A 12,652-nucleotide genomic window follows, 5' to 3' on the forward strand; every position below is an offset into this window, starting at 1 on the left:
TATTTATTTTGATCAAAAATTACACCCTACCTTCGTTTTGAGTTTCTGAACTAAACGAATAATATTAGCAGTTGCCATATCTTCAATTTATCATACTTTTGGAACCACTCTAATGGATCCCACAGGAAAATAATCAGCAAAGACCTTTCACACTTTTAAATGTTGATCTGATTTTGGAAGAGAGCATACGATGTTAAGAATCTACAGGAATAGACTTTTCTATTCTTTTTTGTTTTTGTATAACAAAAATGTAAATGTGCAAAGCTAGTTAGTTTTAACCTTTTAATTAGATTAGGGTGGCTATCAATAGTTTCAAGCAGAACGACCAAATTATGGAAAAAAAAAAAAAAAAATCTGGGGTACGTCATCGAATGGTACTATAAAAAAAAATGCTAATGAAGTAAACTCGGAAGAAGTAGAAGAGAAAACAGAAAAAGAGCCATCAACACACACAATGCCAAATTAATCGGCGGCTTGTTAATTGACCCCATAACATTATAATGTAGCTTAGATTATTGTCTTTAATCAGCATAAGCAAACAGATACCAAAGCATATGACTTACTGGTGCTTCAATTGTAGGAAGTGTTTTGGAGAATACAATCTAAAAAGACCGTATGCAGAGAGCGATGAAATGACAGCCATTACAAGGCATGCAGCATAACCACACATTAAAGCTCCACCAATTTGGATGCAGAACCTCGTGTATCTGTCGCATACCTTCATCCACCCAAAATTACTCTGGCCGCTTACTGCAAAAACACAGCCCTGAAGAGCTGCTGAGTTTGCTGCAAATACAAGGTATGCCACTGCCTGCCAATTTGTGCATGAAAAATTCAGATCAAATAATTGGTTCTCTCGTTCGAGAATTCAATCTTTCTACAAAATGATATGAACGCGTTCATCATGGACACTGGGCAGGTTATTATACTTTTTACAATATTTAGCGTTCATCTATCAAAATTATTGTACTTCTCGAACTATTTAGTCTATACAGATAACATTTGTATTTTTAGCCAATATATCATATCATAAGAAGTATAAAAAGGGGAGTTGGCTGATATGAGTGCAATAGTGATGGTCCCGTATGGGCACCATCAGTAGGTGGCTAAACATGGAATTTCACATCTTTGTTTTGGTGTTGGACAGATTGACTTGCTTAACATATACGGTGGTGGTGTTAGCTTACGTGGAAGCAATTGGGAGCTTCTGAAGTTGCATGTCTTGCATGTCTTTGTTAAAAACGGTGCAAATGTGCTTTAGACAGGTGGCTAAATTTGAAATTTCACCTTAACATATTAGTATTGTATAGATTGAGTTTACTTTACTTTTGTTGCCTTATTACGTGGAAGCAATTGGAGGCTTACCCATTTATTTTAATTTTTTTTGTAATCTCATTTAAATTCATTTTTACAAATTAAGTTATCAATTTATACCACCCTTTACACTCATTATTAGCTTAAAATATTTACTTATAATGTTCAATAAGCTTGATTATCAATTTTTTTTCATCCGTACTCTATGTCACAAAATTACATACTATTTAATAATTGATCAATAAGAATATAAAAATTTGAACTAAGTACTATAAAAGTTAACATAAAAATTTAATCCAAAAATTTTGAACCCCTAGCATTTTTTTCATGTGTAAATTTAAATTTTCATTTTGGAAAGGTAGGAAAATAGGCTAAAATTTGTCATAAATTGGTAATGCTAAAAAATGAGCAAGTTAACAAACTAAGAGAAAATAAAATGATAAAATAAAATCAACAAATAATAATAATAATAATGAAACAAAAGTAGTTAACATCCTGACAAAATGAAGAATCTGAAAAAAAAAAAAGGGGTGGAGAAAGAGAGGAGGTTTGGGAGAAGACAATTCTAAATGATTTAATTAGATTTGATGAGTTATCCAATAAAATTAAATGGGTATTATTGGGTAACTCATTTTATACTCATATGCAAAAATTTAAGATACGCATATCCATCTATTCATAGTCGAGTATGGGTAAATTTAGTTAAATAGGTTTGTTTGTCATCTATAGTTTTGCAATAGCTGTTGACATTAGTTTTCTACCATGCAACCACCTATTTTTGTTAATGTAAATAGTGGTTTTGTCTACAGCTCTTTGTATGAGTTTTCTATCCTGTAATGACCAATTTTTGATAATGTACAGACTGCTACAAAATAGTGTGCCTACGTATCCTGAACTACCACTCTTTCATCATCAAATTCGCACACACCCACTCTTAACTCCACACACACAACTAATAACTTCACAAAAAACTGGGCACCCTCATGCATCGCATGAGGCACAAATAAACTAGTATATATATATATATATATAAAGAAGAATGATTCACATGTACCATAAAATAATATAAATGCATATCAATACATGTATCAGATACAATAACAGTGTACATTCACACCTAATACGATCGTACATGCCCCGATTCCGTTAACCACATCCATATGTACGTTCATGTCAAGGTTGCCGGCAAGCTGTGTTCCCTCTGTTGGTTTTTGTTTGCACAAAAACTTACTATGTCTATATGCCTAATTCTAACCGCTGATAAGAATAACGAGGGAAATTAAATTACGTAAAAGATGCATTTCTTTTTCTCTTTTAGAGCACTTGATTTTTATTTTTAATTTTTTCAGAGTAATAGATATGAAGATATTGTTAATAAATGGAAAGGCTTGAGTGGAAACAGTACTAGGCTTAGACATTTCCCTCTCAGTTCTAGTGGATAATCCCTCCGACGATTGTCAAATGCATGCACCGGAAAATGACATAAGTGGGGAAGTTAGAAGTTAGAACAGATACAATGCCATTAATTCATTTCTTGATGGGGAGCCACCATCCAGCAATTATTGGAGTTGGGATTCGGGAAAAATGTTTTAATTAATGTACTAAGCAGCTGTTTCATTAAATTCTGGTATGGTCACAACACTGTTGTCGATGAACCCTACGGCCAGCAGCTTCAGTCTAGACTTAATGCGAAAAGAATCATGAGACTGTGATTATGTTTGGTTCAGTAGCTTTTATACTGTTATACTTACTCTGCAATGGAATTGCATCGTGATTATGTTATTCTGCGAAGAGAATCATGAGATTATGGTCATGTTTTCCAGCTACATTTGAGAATGAAAATTGCTGTAATTTACATTGAAATTGAAAGGGGTTCAGTCTTATTCGACTGTTAGATGAAATTATCCATTTTATCCTTTACAGATCAACTTGTTTTATTATTATTTATTTATTTATTTGCAGATCCACTTAAATCTGATTTTTCCATCTTAATTTGAGACATCAATCGTCAAACTAAACTAAAGCTGTAAAAATTGATGCTTCTTCATTAAACTGAGATCGTAATTCGATAATAAATCTGCTTCCTATTAATGGAAGTAGAACCTATTAGACTTGTGGACCAATCAGTACTGGGTTGTAGAGTTTCTGAACAGAAGGAAACTCGAACTTATCAAAAAATAAAAGTAAAAAAAAAAAAAAATGGAGACGAGGTTATGTGTATATCCAGGACGAAGAAAATGTTTAAAATATCTTATTGAAGAATCAAAATATTCTTAACAAGTGTGTATGTCACATGAACATAATCTATCGAATGTTCAACTTTCAAACAGGCATACAAGAAAGTTTAGATTTACCGATCAATGTTATTCAATTCATTCTATTTCTTTAGTTTTGTTAAATAATTTACCCCAAAAAGATAAAAAAGAAAGTCATGTTAAAGATGGTACATAATTATTTCAATTACGTGTATGTACATCTATCTCTAAGGCAAATTAAACATTTTTTTTCTATGGCAAACCTAACCATACTGAGGTGCTTTGCAGCTTGTGTGCAACAAAGGTGTGTTTAGATAAAAGACTATTTGAAATATTATTAGGAATAATTACTATAGTATATATTGACGGTATAATGTACATGTGAAATAAAAAGATAATTAAAAAAATAAAAAAATGTATTAAAAATGTATTTATAATTCAAAAAATAATTTTTGGACAAGTAATTCCTATCCAAACACACCTGCTTCCACACAAATCATTCTTTCACCCTCAAATTAACTTTTCAAAGCAAATTCCAAGGGCAGTTTTTGCATGTCTTACCAAATGCTTGCATTTATATTATATATATTGAAAAATTTACCTGGTCCAAAAAATAACCAAACCAAGCCAGATTTTTGTCCATTTGGGGAAAGAGACGACTTCTTAATATTTGGAGCACATTATAGGCAGCAGCAGCCGAGTCGACCCACACCAGAATACTGAAAAACATGGATATCAACAACCTCGTCACTAAAAAATGATCATCAGCAGAGATTATTTGCACATAATATCTGTTGGAAAGAAGGGGGTTGGGGAATGAAAGAACTCACGACAAAGCATTGAGGTCCCTGAAGGAGGCCTTTCTGACTATGGAGTAGAAGAGAAGCTTAGTTTGTGAATCAAAAGCCACCAGACAAGCGGTCAGAACCAGTAAGGACGTCGCAAAGAGCCTAAGAACCAAAGTGTCCATATCTTGCTCACTAAATAGAGCTTGGAGTATTTTTTTTTGTTTCCTTATCTTACTAGGCAGCTGCTTGCGTTCTACCATTTTATAGTACTACTAGTTTTTTGCCCTGACGCTGTGCGTCAGGTAGCTGGGATTTCTTAATTTACTATAATGGGTATTAGTCTGGAAAATTGGAGTGTGAGAGGAGTAATTAATTTACTACAATAGGATTTGTTAGATATAGTGTTTTTGTATGTGCATGGGGAATGGACATATCGATGAATAGATTTAATGAGAATTTTAATTATGATTTAAAGGTTTTAATACAAACAAAAAGAATGTTAAAATGATGGAGTCACTTGAGAAGTGGCATCGCGAGAATTTTAATACGAGTGTTAATTATTTTCCAGTTTTACAATTTTTGTCGTAAGGCGTAGGAGCACAGGATAAAAAGATATATTTATAAAGGAAATAGATAAATTATCACCTGATAAAATGATAGATGTAGTAGAACATTTCTAAACAAGAACGGCCAAAATGAGAGGAAATTGTTTTGCATGACAATATGGACAACTTGGAACATCAGGCAATAGAGCAGGTTCTGTAGCTATTGTAGTTAATGGATCAGTCACAGCTCGTTTTCTAGACCGACGTTGCCTACGCAATGATGGTTCACCAGCATCTAAATTTGTTGATGGAACCTCGTTAGCACCATCAGCAATAGACGCAGATACATTTTGTTCATTTTCCTGCAAACCAGCCAAAGCATACTTAAGGACCATGAATTCAGTGTGGCAGAATCAGTCAATCTGAATTGTAATAGACAAAAACTAATATCTCACCCACTGGTTAGTCTAGCCATAGTACATGCCTAGATAAAACCACCGGTAATATAAGTAGTCTAACATTTATTGCAAGGGGTCTAAACAACAATCTTATTGCATGAAATATGCTCAAAATAAGCACAAACATGCGGTTGGAAATTGCTCTGCATCACTAAGCAATACTGCAGGCTCTGTAATTATTGTGGTCAATGGATTAGTCACAGAGCGTCTTGTACGCCGACGTCGCCTATGCAAAGATGATTCACCAGCATCTGAATTAGTCGTTGGAACCTCGCTAGCACCATTACCAGCAGACCTAGATACATCTCCTTGATTTTCCTTTAAAACAACCAAAGCATAGTTAAAGATTGTGAGTTTAGTATGCTTAACTAAGTCAAACTCGTTTGTCTTACCAAAGTACATGCTTAGGCTTAACCACTGTTAACATAAATAATTTAACATTTATTCCAAAAGATTTAAACAACAATTTATATTGCATGAGACATGCTCAAAATAAGCACAGACATACAGCTCGAAAGTGCTCTGCATTGTTCTCTGCAAATGACAATACTGAGCCCGAACCTAATGAAGATTCAACGACACCCATATTTGGCTGATTCACAGCATTTCGGTCATGTATATTAAAAGCTGTGACAGCTAATGTACACACTCCTAATGGCGCATCATTCTTTGTCCCACGCCGAGCAGCAGCACGTTGCTCGCGGCTCCTTCGATTTTTCTCAGCACGAGCCTCTTCCAAACTTCCATATACTCTATTTCGACCCATTCTCAAAGCATATTATACACAGCTGAAGCGGAAACCAAACAACGCCTAAAATGAACTATACAAAGAACCACAGCAACAAAAAAAAATTTCCAGCGAAGCCAATCAAACAGTGAAGTACTTCAAAACCAAAAGAAACTTTCTCAAGTTATTTCCGAAGCTACCAAAAAAAACCAAAAAGAAGAGTGAAAGCTAAAAAAAAAGATCCTGCTGACCGCATAAATTGTTCAAGTTATTTCCGAAGCTGCGAAAGAAAACTAAGAAAAAAAATCAGAGCCAAAAAGAGATTGAGCTCACGGCCTAAGTTTGCTGAACAGTAAAGCACTTCAAAACCAAAAGAAACTTTCTCAAGTTATATTTGCTGAACAGCTGAGAACACAAGCAAGAAAACAATGAGAGCAAATTGGTGACCGAGAACGAGCAAAAGAGAATAAGAGCCATGCGGACCCACAAACCGCTTCGGACAGCAACGACCAACCACGCGTGTAAATTAAAAGAGAGCCACCTGGACATAAGTGGGAATGTACAACGAAACCACTGCCACCCATCATCAAAGGACCAAAAGGCCCCTCAAAGCCAGACAAATCACGGCATAACCGGCTCATCCGGCACTGTTCACAAAGCGTTGGACGCTTTATATATGTAAGATTATTAGCATTTTCTCTTTCTTTCTTTTCTCTCTCTCTCTCTTTTTTTTTTTTTAAGGCAAATGAAATGGGAAGGAAGATCGCTCATGAAGGGAGACTTCTGGTTATTGAAAGGTACACGTGAAGATGGGCATCCCATATTCAAGCTATATATACTAATGAGGAATTATAGAGATTGATGGCCGACTGATACCCACCTTTCATTTATGCATCTCAACCACAATTGCTGATTGAAAGGGAATATCGAATTATTTATGGGAAACCAAAATTAGCCTTGCCCGACTAAGATTTAAAAAAAAATTATGAAAAGAAGGCTCATTTCATTTGTTACGAATCTTTTGTCCAGCTCTTTATCTCACTTCCTTTTCCAACATCTTCGCAAATTTTCTTTTCATACTTTAAAAAATTATGCAGTTTGAATTAGAGCTCATAGTTTCAAATGGTAAAATATGATATAAAGAGGGGGGGAGGGGGAGGGGGAGAATGTAGATCTCCTATTTCAAGAAATGACTTGAAATTAATTTTTGCTATAGTTCTTTTACTGGACCTGATACGGTAAACTTTGAAATGGATGTCTGGCATGCAAAACTTTACGATTGACCCTGATTTTTCCTCTCTTCAGAATCGTCACAACCTTGCACTTGATCATAATCTACTAACATGATTTATGTCAGTGTCGTGAAAGTTCAACATTTCTTGGGTCCAACTGCAATTCTCAGAAGTATGGGAGTCAACCTGCGAACATTTACAGTTGAGCTTGGAAGCCAATGTGCATGACCAGAAAAGGGGGGACAATTTATGAAAAACCGGTTTCCAAGCATAACTTCAAGTAGTCTTGATCAGCGAAAAGGAGACCAAGAAACCTTTAGCTTCGACTACCGAAAATGCTCGATGCATCTCTAAAGATATAGGGTTGGAGTGAAGACGACGTCAGATAGTTAATGAATTAAAGTACCTTAATTATTTATGATATAGAAGTTAAACAAAAAGGACATTAAGCACCTGTTTTCAATCATTCTAGTTTAATCAAATCCTTCAACAATGTATAGGAGTGCGGTTTAGTGGTCCTAATCAATGAGGTTAAGTGCATGTCTTTGCCATACAGAGGATTTCATGTCAAAACAATATACTCTCGAGTTCATATTACATGTCATATTCATCGTGCATTTATGCTACAAGAACTTCGAGGACGACAACAAAATTTTAGCACGAAACACCACTTAAGAAAGAGATTAACTAGAAAGCAAAATTCGGCGGTGGAAACGAGTATCAGAATGGACATATTCTTTCAAGAGATGGCCCTGCACTCTGGTGGAAATCCCTGTGGAAAACGCTTTGCGTCAGTGCAATAATTGTAGATCATGTAATTCTTTTCCACCCACCTTAACCTCCTTTCACCGAGTGGATCCAGCTGCTCTGACAACCACGGACTATAATTTGGCATTGATGAAACGCAAGAAGGTTTTGCAGAAGCCAAACTGCAAGCACTTGCACTAAAACCTCTGTAGGAAGCCATAAATGGTGCTTGAGTCCAGTCAATCTTCACCAGCCCCCCTCTTGTGGCCCACTCATCTGCGTTCCATAAACTTGAATATAGCCTCATTGGCTGGGTTTTCGGAAATGCAACACCTATGGATTCCAAGTTCTTGAAAACCCTGATGGGAATTGTATCCACAGAGAAGCTACGACAGAGGCATTGATTTCAATCATATAGCATTACTTAATCAATTCAGAATTATTAAGTACGTTTTCTTGGATTAAATTAAAGACATATTACAGTACTTACACAACAGCTGATGGATTCCAGTGCACTGAATAAGTGTGGAAATCAGCAGTTGGATCAAACCAGAAGTAGAACTGCTGTTCTCTTTCGCCTTTGCCCTGAGTGTACACATTGGTATGAAGTATATAAGGTTGACCGCTCAAATTTCCCAGAAACTCAGTCTATTTCATCATGGATCGGTCCAATTGATGACAACTGCCAAAACATTAACACGAATTAAAGAATATGCTAAACTTTTCTGATGAATAATTTGGCTCACTCAAACATATATCAATTGGTCTTAAGCTTACGTAGTAAGCAGTGACAGTGCCAGCAGAATTTCCAGGGACTAATTTGAGCTGCATATCAATTTTCCCGAATAAATACTCTTTCTTGGATTGGAACCCTGAGCCAGAAATGTTATCCAAGGATAAAGTAAGAAGCTCCCCATTGTCGAGTATCTTTCCCCTGGAACCTCCCCAGGTTATGTCAAAATCTTGATAGAAATTATTAGCAGAAGCCACCATTGAAGACGTGACTATTGATAAAGATATCACCAGAAGAAATGGAACATTAATCAAAGAAAGTGAAGCCATTGATTAACACTTCGTTCAACCGAAACAAGTACAGTAACTGTATTAGCGTTCAGAAGGGAAAATGAAGCCCGTTACTGATGGTTCAATTGCACAGAGGTTCCAATCTATAGAGAATTGAATGGTAGCATCGGGAAAAAAGGTAGCTCTGAAAACTCTGGGAAAAAGTCACCTAGAAATGGGAGTATAATATTTGTAAGTTGTGAACAGCTGTGGAGATAAGCATAAAGCATAATTTTTTTTTTTTTTTTTTTTTAAAAAAGGGTCTGTTCTAAACATCTAAAGACTTGCATTGATCCCCACTGTGGATGGTCATCAAAGCTGTAAGCTGTTGTCGACTCATAAGACTACTAGTAGGAGTATTATCTAAAGAGAGTGTGTCTCGATATTGGAGATTGTTTCTTTCTGCCGACTCAGCTTCTTCTCTGAAGTTCTGAAGTCATGCATGCAGAAGTTGAGGAGTACGTGTCATGTCTTTGTGAGCTGCTCTGTTTTGTGTTGCAGATACACCTTTTTTTTACAGTATAAAAAGACAGATCATGTCCATACTCCATCTAGAGCTTTGGGTTGGAGAATCATCAACCGAAAATTAAACAAAGAAATCAGACAGAGTAAATATTGGAAATGACATCATTTTGGACAAAACTACGGGAGTTCAATTATATACATAGCTTGGAGGTCTGGTAATTACAATGTGGCGTATGCTTCATGCCTGGTTTTGTGTCATGATTGGAGTTTAATTTGAGCATTTTGGGTTTCATTTTCATTTTCTTCTTTCTCGAAATCGGTTGATGTACCAGAAATGTCTCGAAGGTCGTCCGTGAAGTCGGTACTAAATCCTTCTGATTGTTGGATTTCGCTTCGTTGTTTTCTTTTTAGTTCGTGTGAACTAGAATGCGAGTTATCCTTTTTAACAAAAATACGAGTATTATTTTAACAAATACAATGAAGCGGGGGAAGTCGGCTTGCAGCAGTTCAACTCATCTTCAATATGCAATTGTGATTGTTGACATCCTCAATATACACTGTAGACACATCACTTGCCCAGTGGAATTTAAATCACTTGCCCAGTGGCAATATCATCATTACTTTTACGCGTTGAAATCTTTATGAACTTCATTGCTTTTGACCCTTTTTCAAATCGATCATATGGACCAGAGATTTCTTTTTCAATAAGGGGGATTCTGATTTCTGAATCAAGGAAGAAGGGAGACCTCTGTTTGCTGATACATTCCCTACATATTGCATGCTACTGTTACCATACTGGGTTTTTATTTCAGTTGTCATTCTCCAATTTAAAAAGTAATCAATTACTTCCGTTTTATTTCACAAATTCATATTTAACTCCACGGTACATTGACAAAAAGTGTAGTGGACTAAATGTCGATAAATGTACCAAAACTAAAGAATCAATTCGGGGGTTATTAACTATGGGAGAAGTAACAGACACAATTTTTTAGGCTGTGGAGTTGTTGGCGATGCATTCTGGAGGGAAGCCCTGAGGAAAACGTTTGGCATCTGTACAATAATTGTATATCATGTAATTCTGCTGCACCCATTTCAGTCTGGCTTGACTGGTGGCATCAAGTTCCTGAGAGAACCATGGCTTTGTGGAGTTTGATCCACAAGAAGATTTCCCAGATTTCCATACACAAGCATCGGCCTTGAAATCTCTCAAGGAAGCAGTAAAGGGAGACTGTGACCAGTCAGTCTTGACAAGGCCGCCTCTTGTGGCCCAGTCTTCTGCATCCCATAGACTAGCGTATACCTTCATCGGCTGGTTCTTCGGATATGGGATCCCCCTTGCTTCCAAATTCTTGTACACTCTAATTGGTGTGCCATCAACATAAAAACTATAAAAACGAAAACAAAGACAAAAGGTTGGTTAATTAAAAAGAATAACAAAAGGCTATGAAAAATTTCGTTAAGCATGTCAAGACTTACAGGATTGAACGGGGATTCCATACAATGGAATAGGTATGAAAATCAGCAGTGGGGTCGAACCAGGCGTAGAATTGTTGCTCTTTATCTCCCTTGCCTTGAGCATAGACATTAGTGTGAACAATATAAGGATCGCCACTAAGATTTCCCAAGAATTCGAAGTCTATCTCATCGCGGGTTGAACCTGGTGAAGATAACTGCATGTTCAACAAAAAGTTAATAAACCAAGTTACCAAAATATGTAAATTTTGATGAAAGATGAACTTACGTAATATGTTGTGACGGTGCCAGCAGAGTTGCCAGGGACGAGTTTGAGCTGCATATCGATTCTTCCGAACAGGTACTCATTCTTGGATTGTACGCCTGATCCGGAGGCTTTGTCAAGGGAAAGGGTGAGAAGCTTCCCATTGTTGAGTGTTTTGGCACGGCCATCTCCCCAGGTGACCGCAAAATCTTGATCGAAGTTGCCAGCCAAGATAGATTGTGAAGAATTGAAGAAGGCAACAATTATCAGCAGCAAAAATAAACTAGGATTCCAAGAACAGCAAAAATTAAAAGCCATTAGTCGCGATATTAAAAGGGTTGTTAGTGTTGGATAGGATTAGGGATATGGTAGGCAATTGACTTGCTGCTATGAAGTCTGTTTCAATTTAATTGGACAGGATGAGTCCTGGCTTAGCCTATATATAATAGACAAGGAATGGTTTTGGTGGCCGGTGTAAACTGAATAGAATTTAAGACAAGGAAAGTCCCCTCAAGTCAAGAGGTTTGGTGATATTAGCAATGGGCTTAACAGCTGGCATATGGTTCGTGGCCACTATTGAACTGCCTTGGCCCCAAGTCCCAATCCCATGGTCTGATGTGTCACAATTTGGAAGCCTTCCAAGTTCCAAGTGGACATTTTGAGTAGCACTAAGTAATCAAAGTCGAGTCATCATCAAATTAACACATCATCAAGAAAACAATGAATGAACTTCACACATCACACACGGTTTCAATGAGTCTGGATTGTGTGCGTGGGACAAATTCAAGAATCAAGAGCTCCCTGCTTAGTACGCTGTTATTTTAGCCCTTCACGGGGTCGGCATCACCGCGGACTAGTGCAGGCTCTAAAATCTAAAGGGCTTGCAAAATTTTCATCTAGGAACTTCTGCTGGCCCCTAGGAACCTTTTTTTTCCATTTTTTTAAAGGAATGGCCCCTAGGAACCTTAATGGAGTGAATGATTATGTGCTCCATACAAGAATTAATCTATTCACAACGTGAGTTGTCATAGCCACACGTCGCTACATGTTTGGATTTTCCTAGGAAAATTTTTTCAACCTGGAATGTTTTACTAGCACAATGGATAATTTTTTTTTTTTAATGATATGTATAACCTACACTAACCTGATCTAAGGAAAAAAAGAATTGACAGAATTTTTTCGTCGAAGAAATTCATAATTAAATGACAAAGTAAAAAGTAAGGGTTGAACTCTTGACCTCCCGTCCCACTTGGACATTTACCAACCACCTCTTGCTGTTGGCAGCACAATGGATAATCGATCATGTCTCAGAGGTCAACACGGAAGAAAAAGCAGTATATAA

General features: G+C 36.6%; 2 protein-coding genes and 1 pseudogene across 2 annotated transcripts; all 3 read right to left on the reverse strand.

The window, feature by feature from the left end:
• Positions 1 to 423: 423 nt before the first annotated feature.
• LOC113775720 (CASP-like protein 2C1) lies at positions 424 to 4,595 on the reverse strand. Its single transcript, XM_027320710.1, has 3 exons — positions 4,400 to 4,595; positions 4,171 to 4,288; positions 424 to 811 (listed from the first exon to the last, which is right to left on the reverse strand). Exons 1-3 carry the CDS (start codon positions 4,537 to 4,539, stop codon positions 560 to 562), a joined length of 510 nt encoding a protein of 169 aa, XP_027176511.1. The 5' UTR covers positions 4,540 to 4,595; the 3' UTR covers positions 424 to 559.
• A 3,463-nt stretch (positions 4,596 to 8,058) lies between these two features.
• Positions 8,059 to 9,128, reverse strand: LOC113775628 (annotated as a pseudogene).
• A 1,291-nt stretch (positions 9,129 to 10,419) lies between these two features.
• Positions 10,420 to 11,705, reverse strand: LOC113774988 (xyloglucan endotransglucosylase/hydrolase protein 22-like). Its single transcript, XM_027319669.1, has 3 exons — positions 11,335 to 11,705; positions 11,070 to 11,263; positions 10,420 to 10,978 (listed from the first exon to the last, which is right to left on the reverse strand). The coding sequence occupies exons 1-3, from the start codon at positions 11,626 to 11,628 to the stop codon at positions 10,582 to 10,584; spliced, it is 885 nt and encodes a 294-aa protein (XP_027175470.1). The 5' UTR covers positions 11,629 to 11,705; the 3' UTR covers positions 10,420 to 10,581.
• Between the last annotated feature and the right edge of the window lie 947 nt (positions 11,706 to 12,652).

This window comes from Coffea eugenioides, chromosome 6 (genome assembly GCF_003713205.1).
Source record: "Coffea eugenioides isolate CCC68of chromosome 6, Ceug_1.0, whole genome shotgun sequence".
In the NCBI taxonomy this organism is placed as follows: Eukaryota; Viridiplantae; Streptophyta; class Magnoliopsida; order Gentianales; family Rubiaceae; genus Coffea; species Coffea eugenioides.

Excerpts from the sequence above, each read along its gene's own strand:
- LOC113775720 (XM_027320710.1), bottom strand. The coding sequence starts at position 4,539 with ATGGACACTTTGGTTCTTAGGCTCTTTGCGACGTCCTTACTGGTTCTG. Across the intron at positions 4,289-4,399 it reads AGGGACCTCAATGCTTTGTC|TATTCTGGTGTGGGTCGACT; the intron begins GTGAGTTCTTTC and ends CATGTTTTTCAG. Across the intron at positions 812-4,170 it reads TTGGTTATTTTTTGGACCAG|GCAGTGGCATACCTTGTATT; the intron begins GTAAATTTTTCA and ends ACAAATTGGCAG.
- LOC113774988 (XM_027319669.1), bottom strand. The coding sequence starts at position 11,628 with ATGGCTTTTAATTTTTGCTGTTCTTGGAATCCTAGTTTATTTTTGCTG. Across the intron at positions 11,264-11,334 it reads GCACCGTCACAACATATTAC|TTATCTTCACCAGGTTCAAC; the intron begins GTAAGTTCATCT and ends TTGAACATGCAG. Across the intron at positions 10,979-11,069 it reads TGGAATCCCCGTTCAATCCT|TTTTTATGTTGATGGCACAC; the intron begins GTAAGTCTTGAC and ends TCGTTTTTATAG.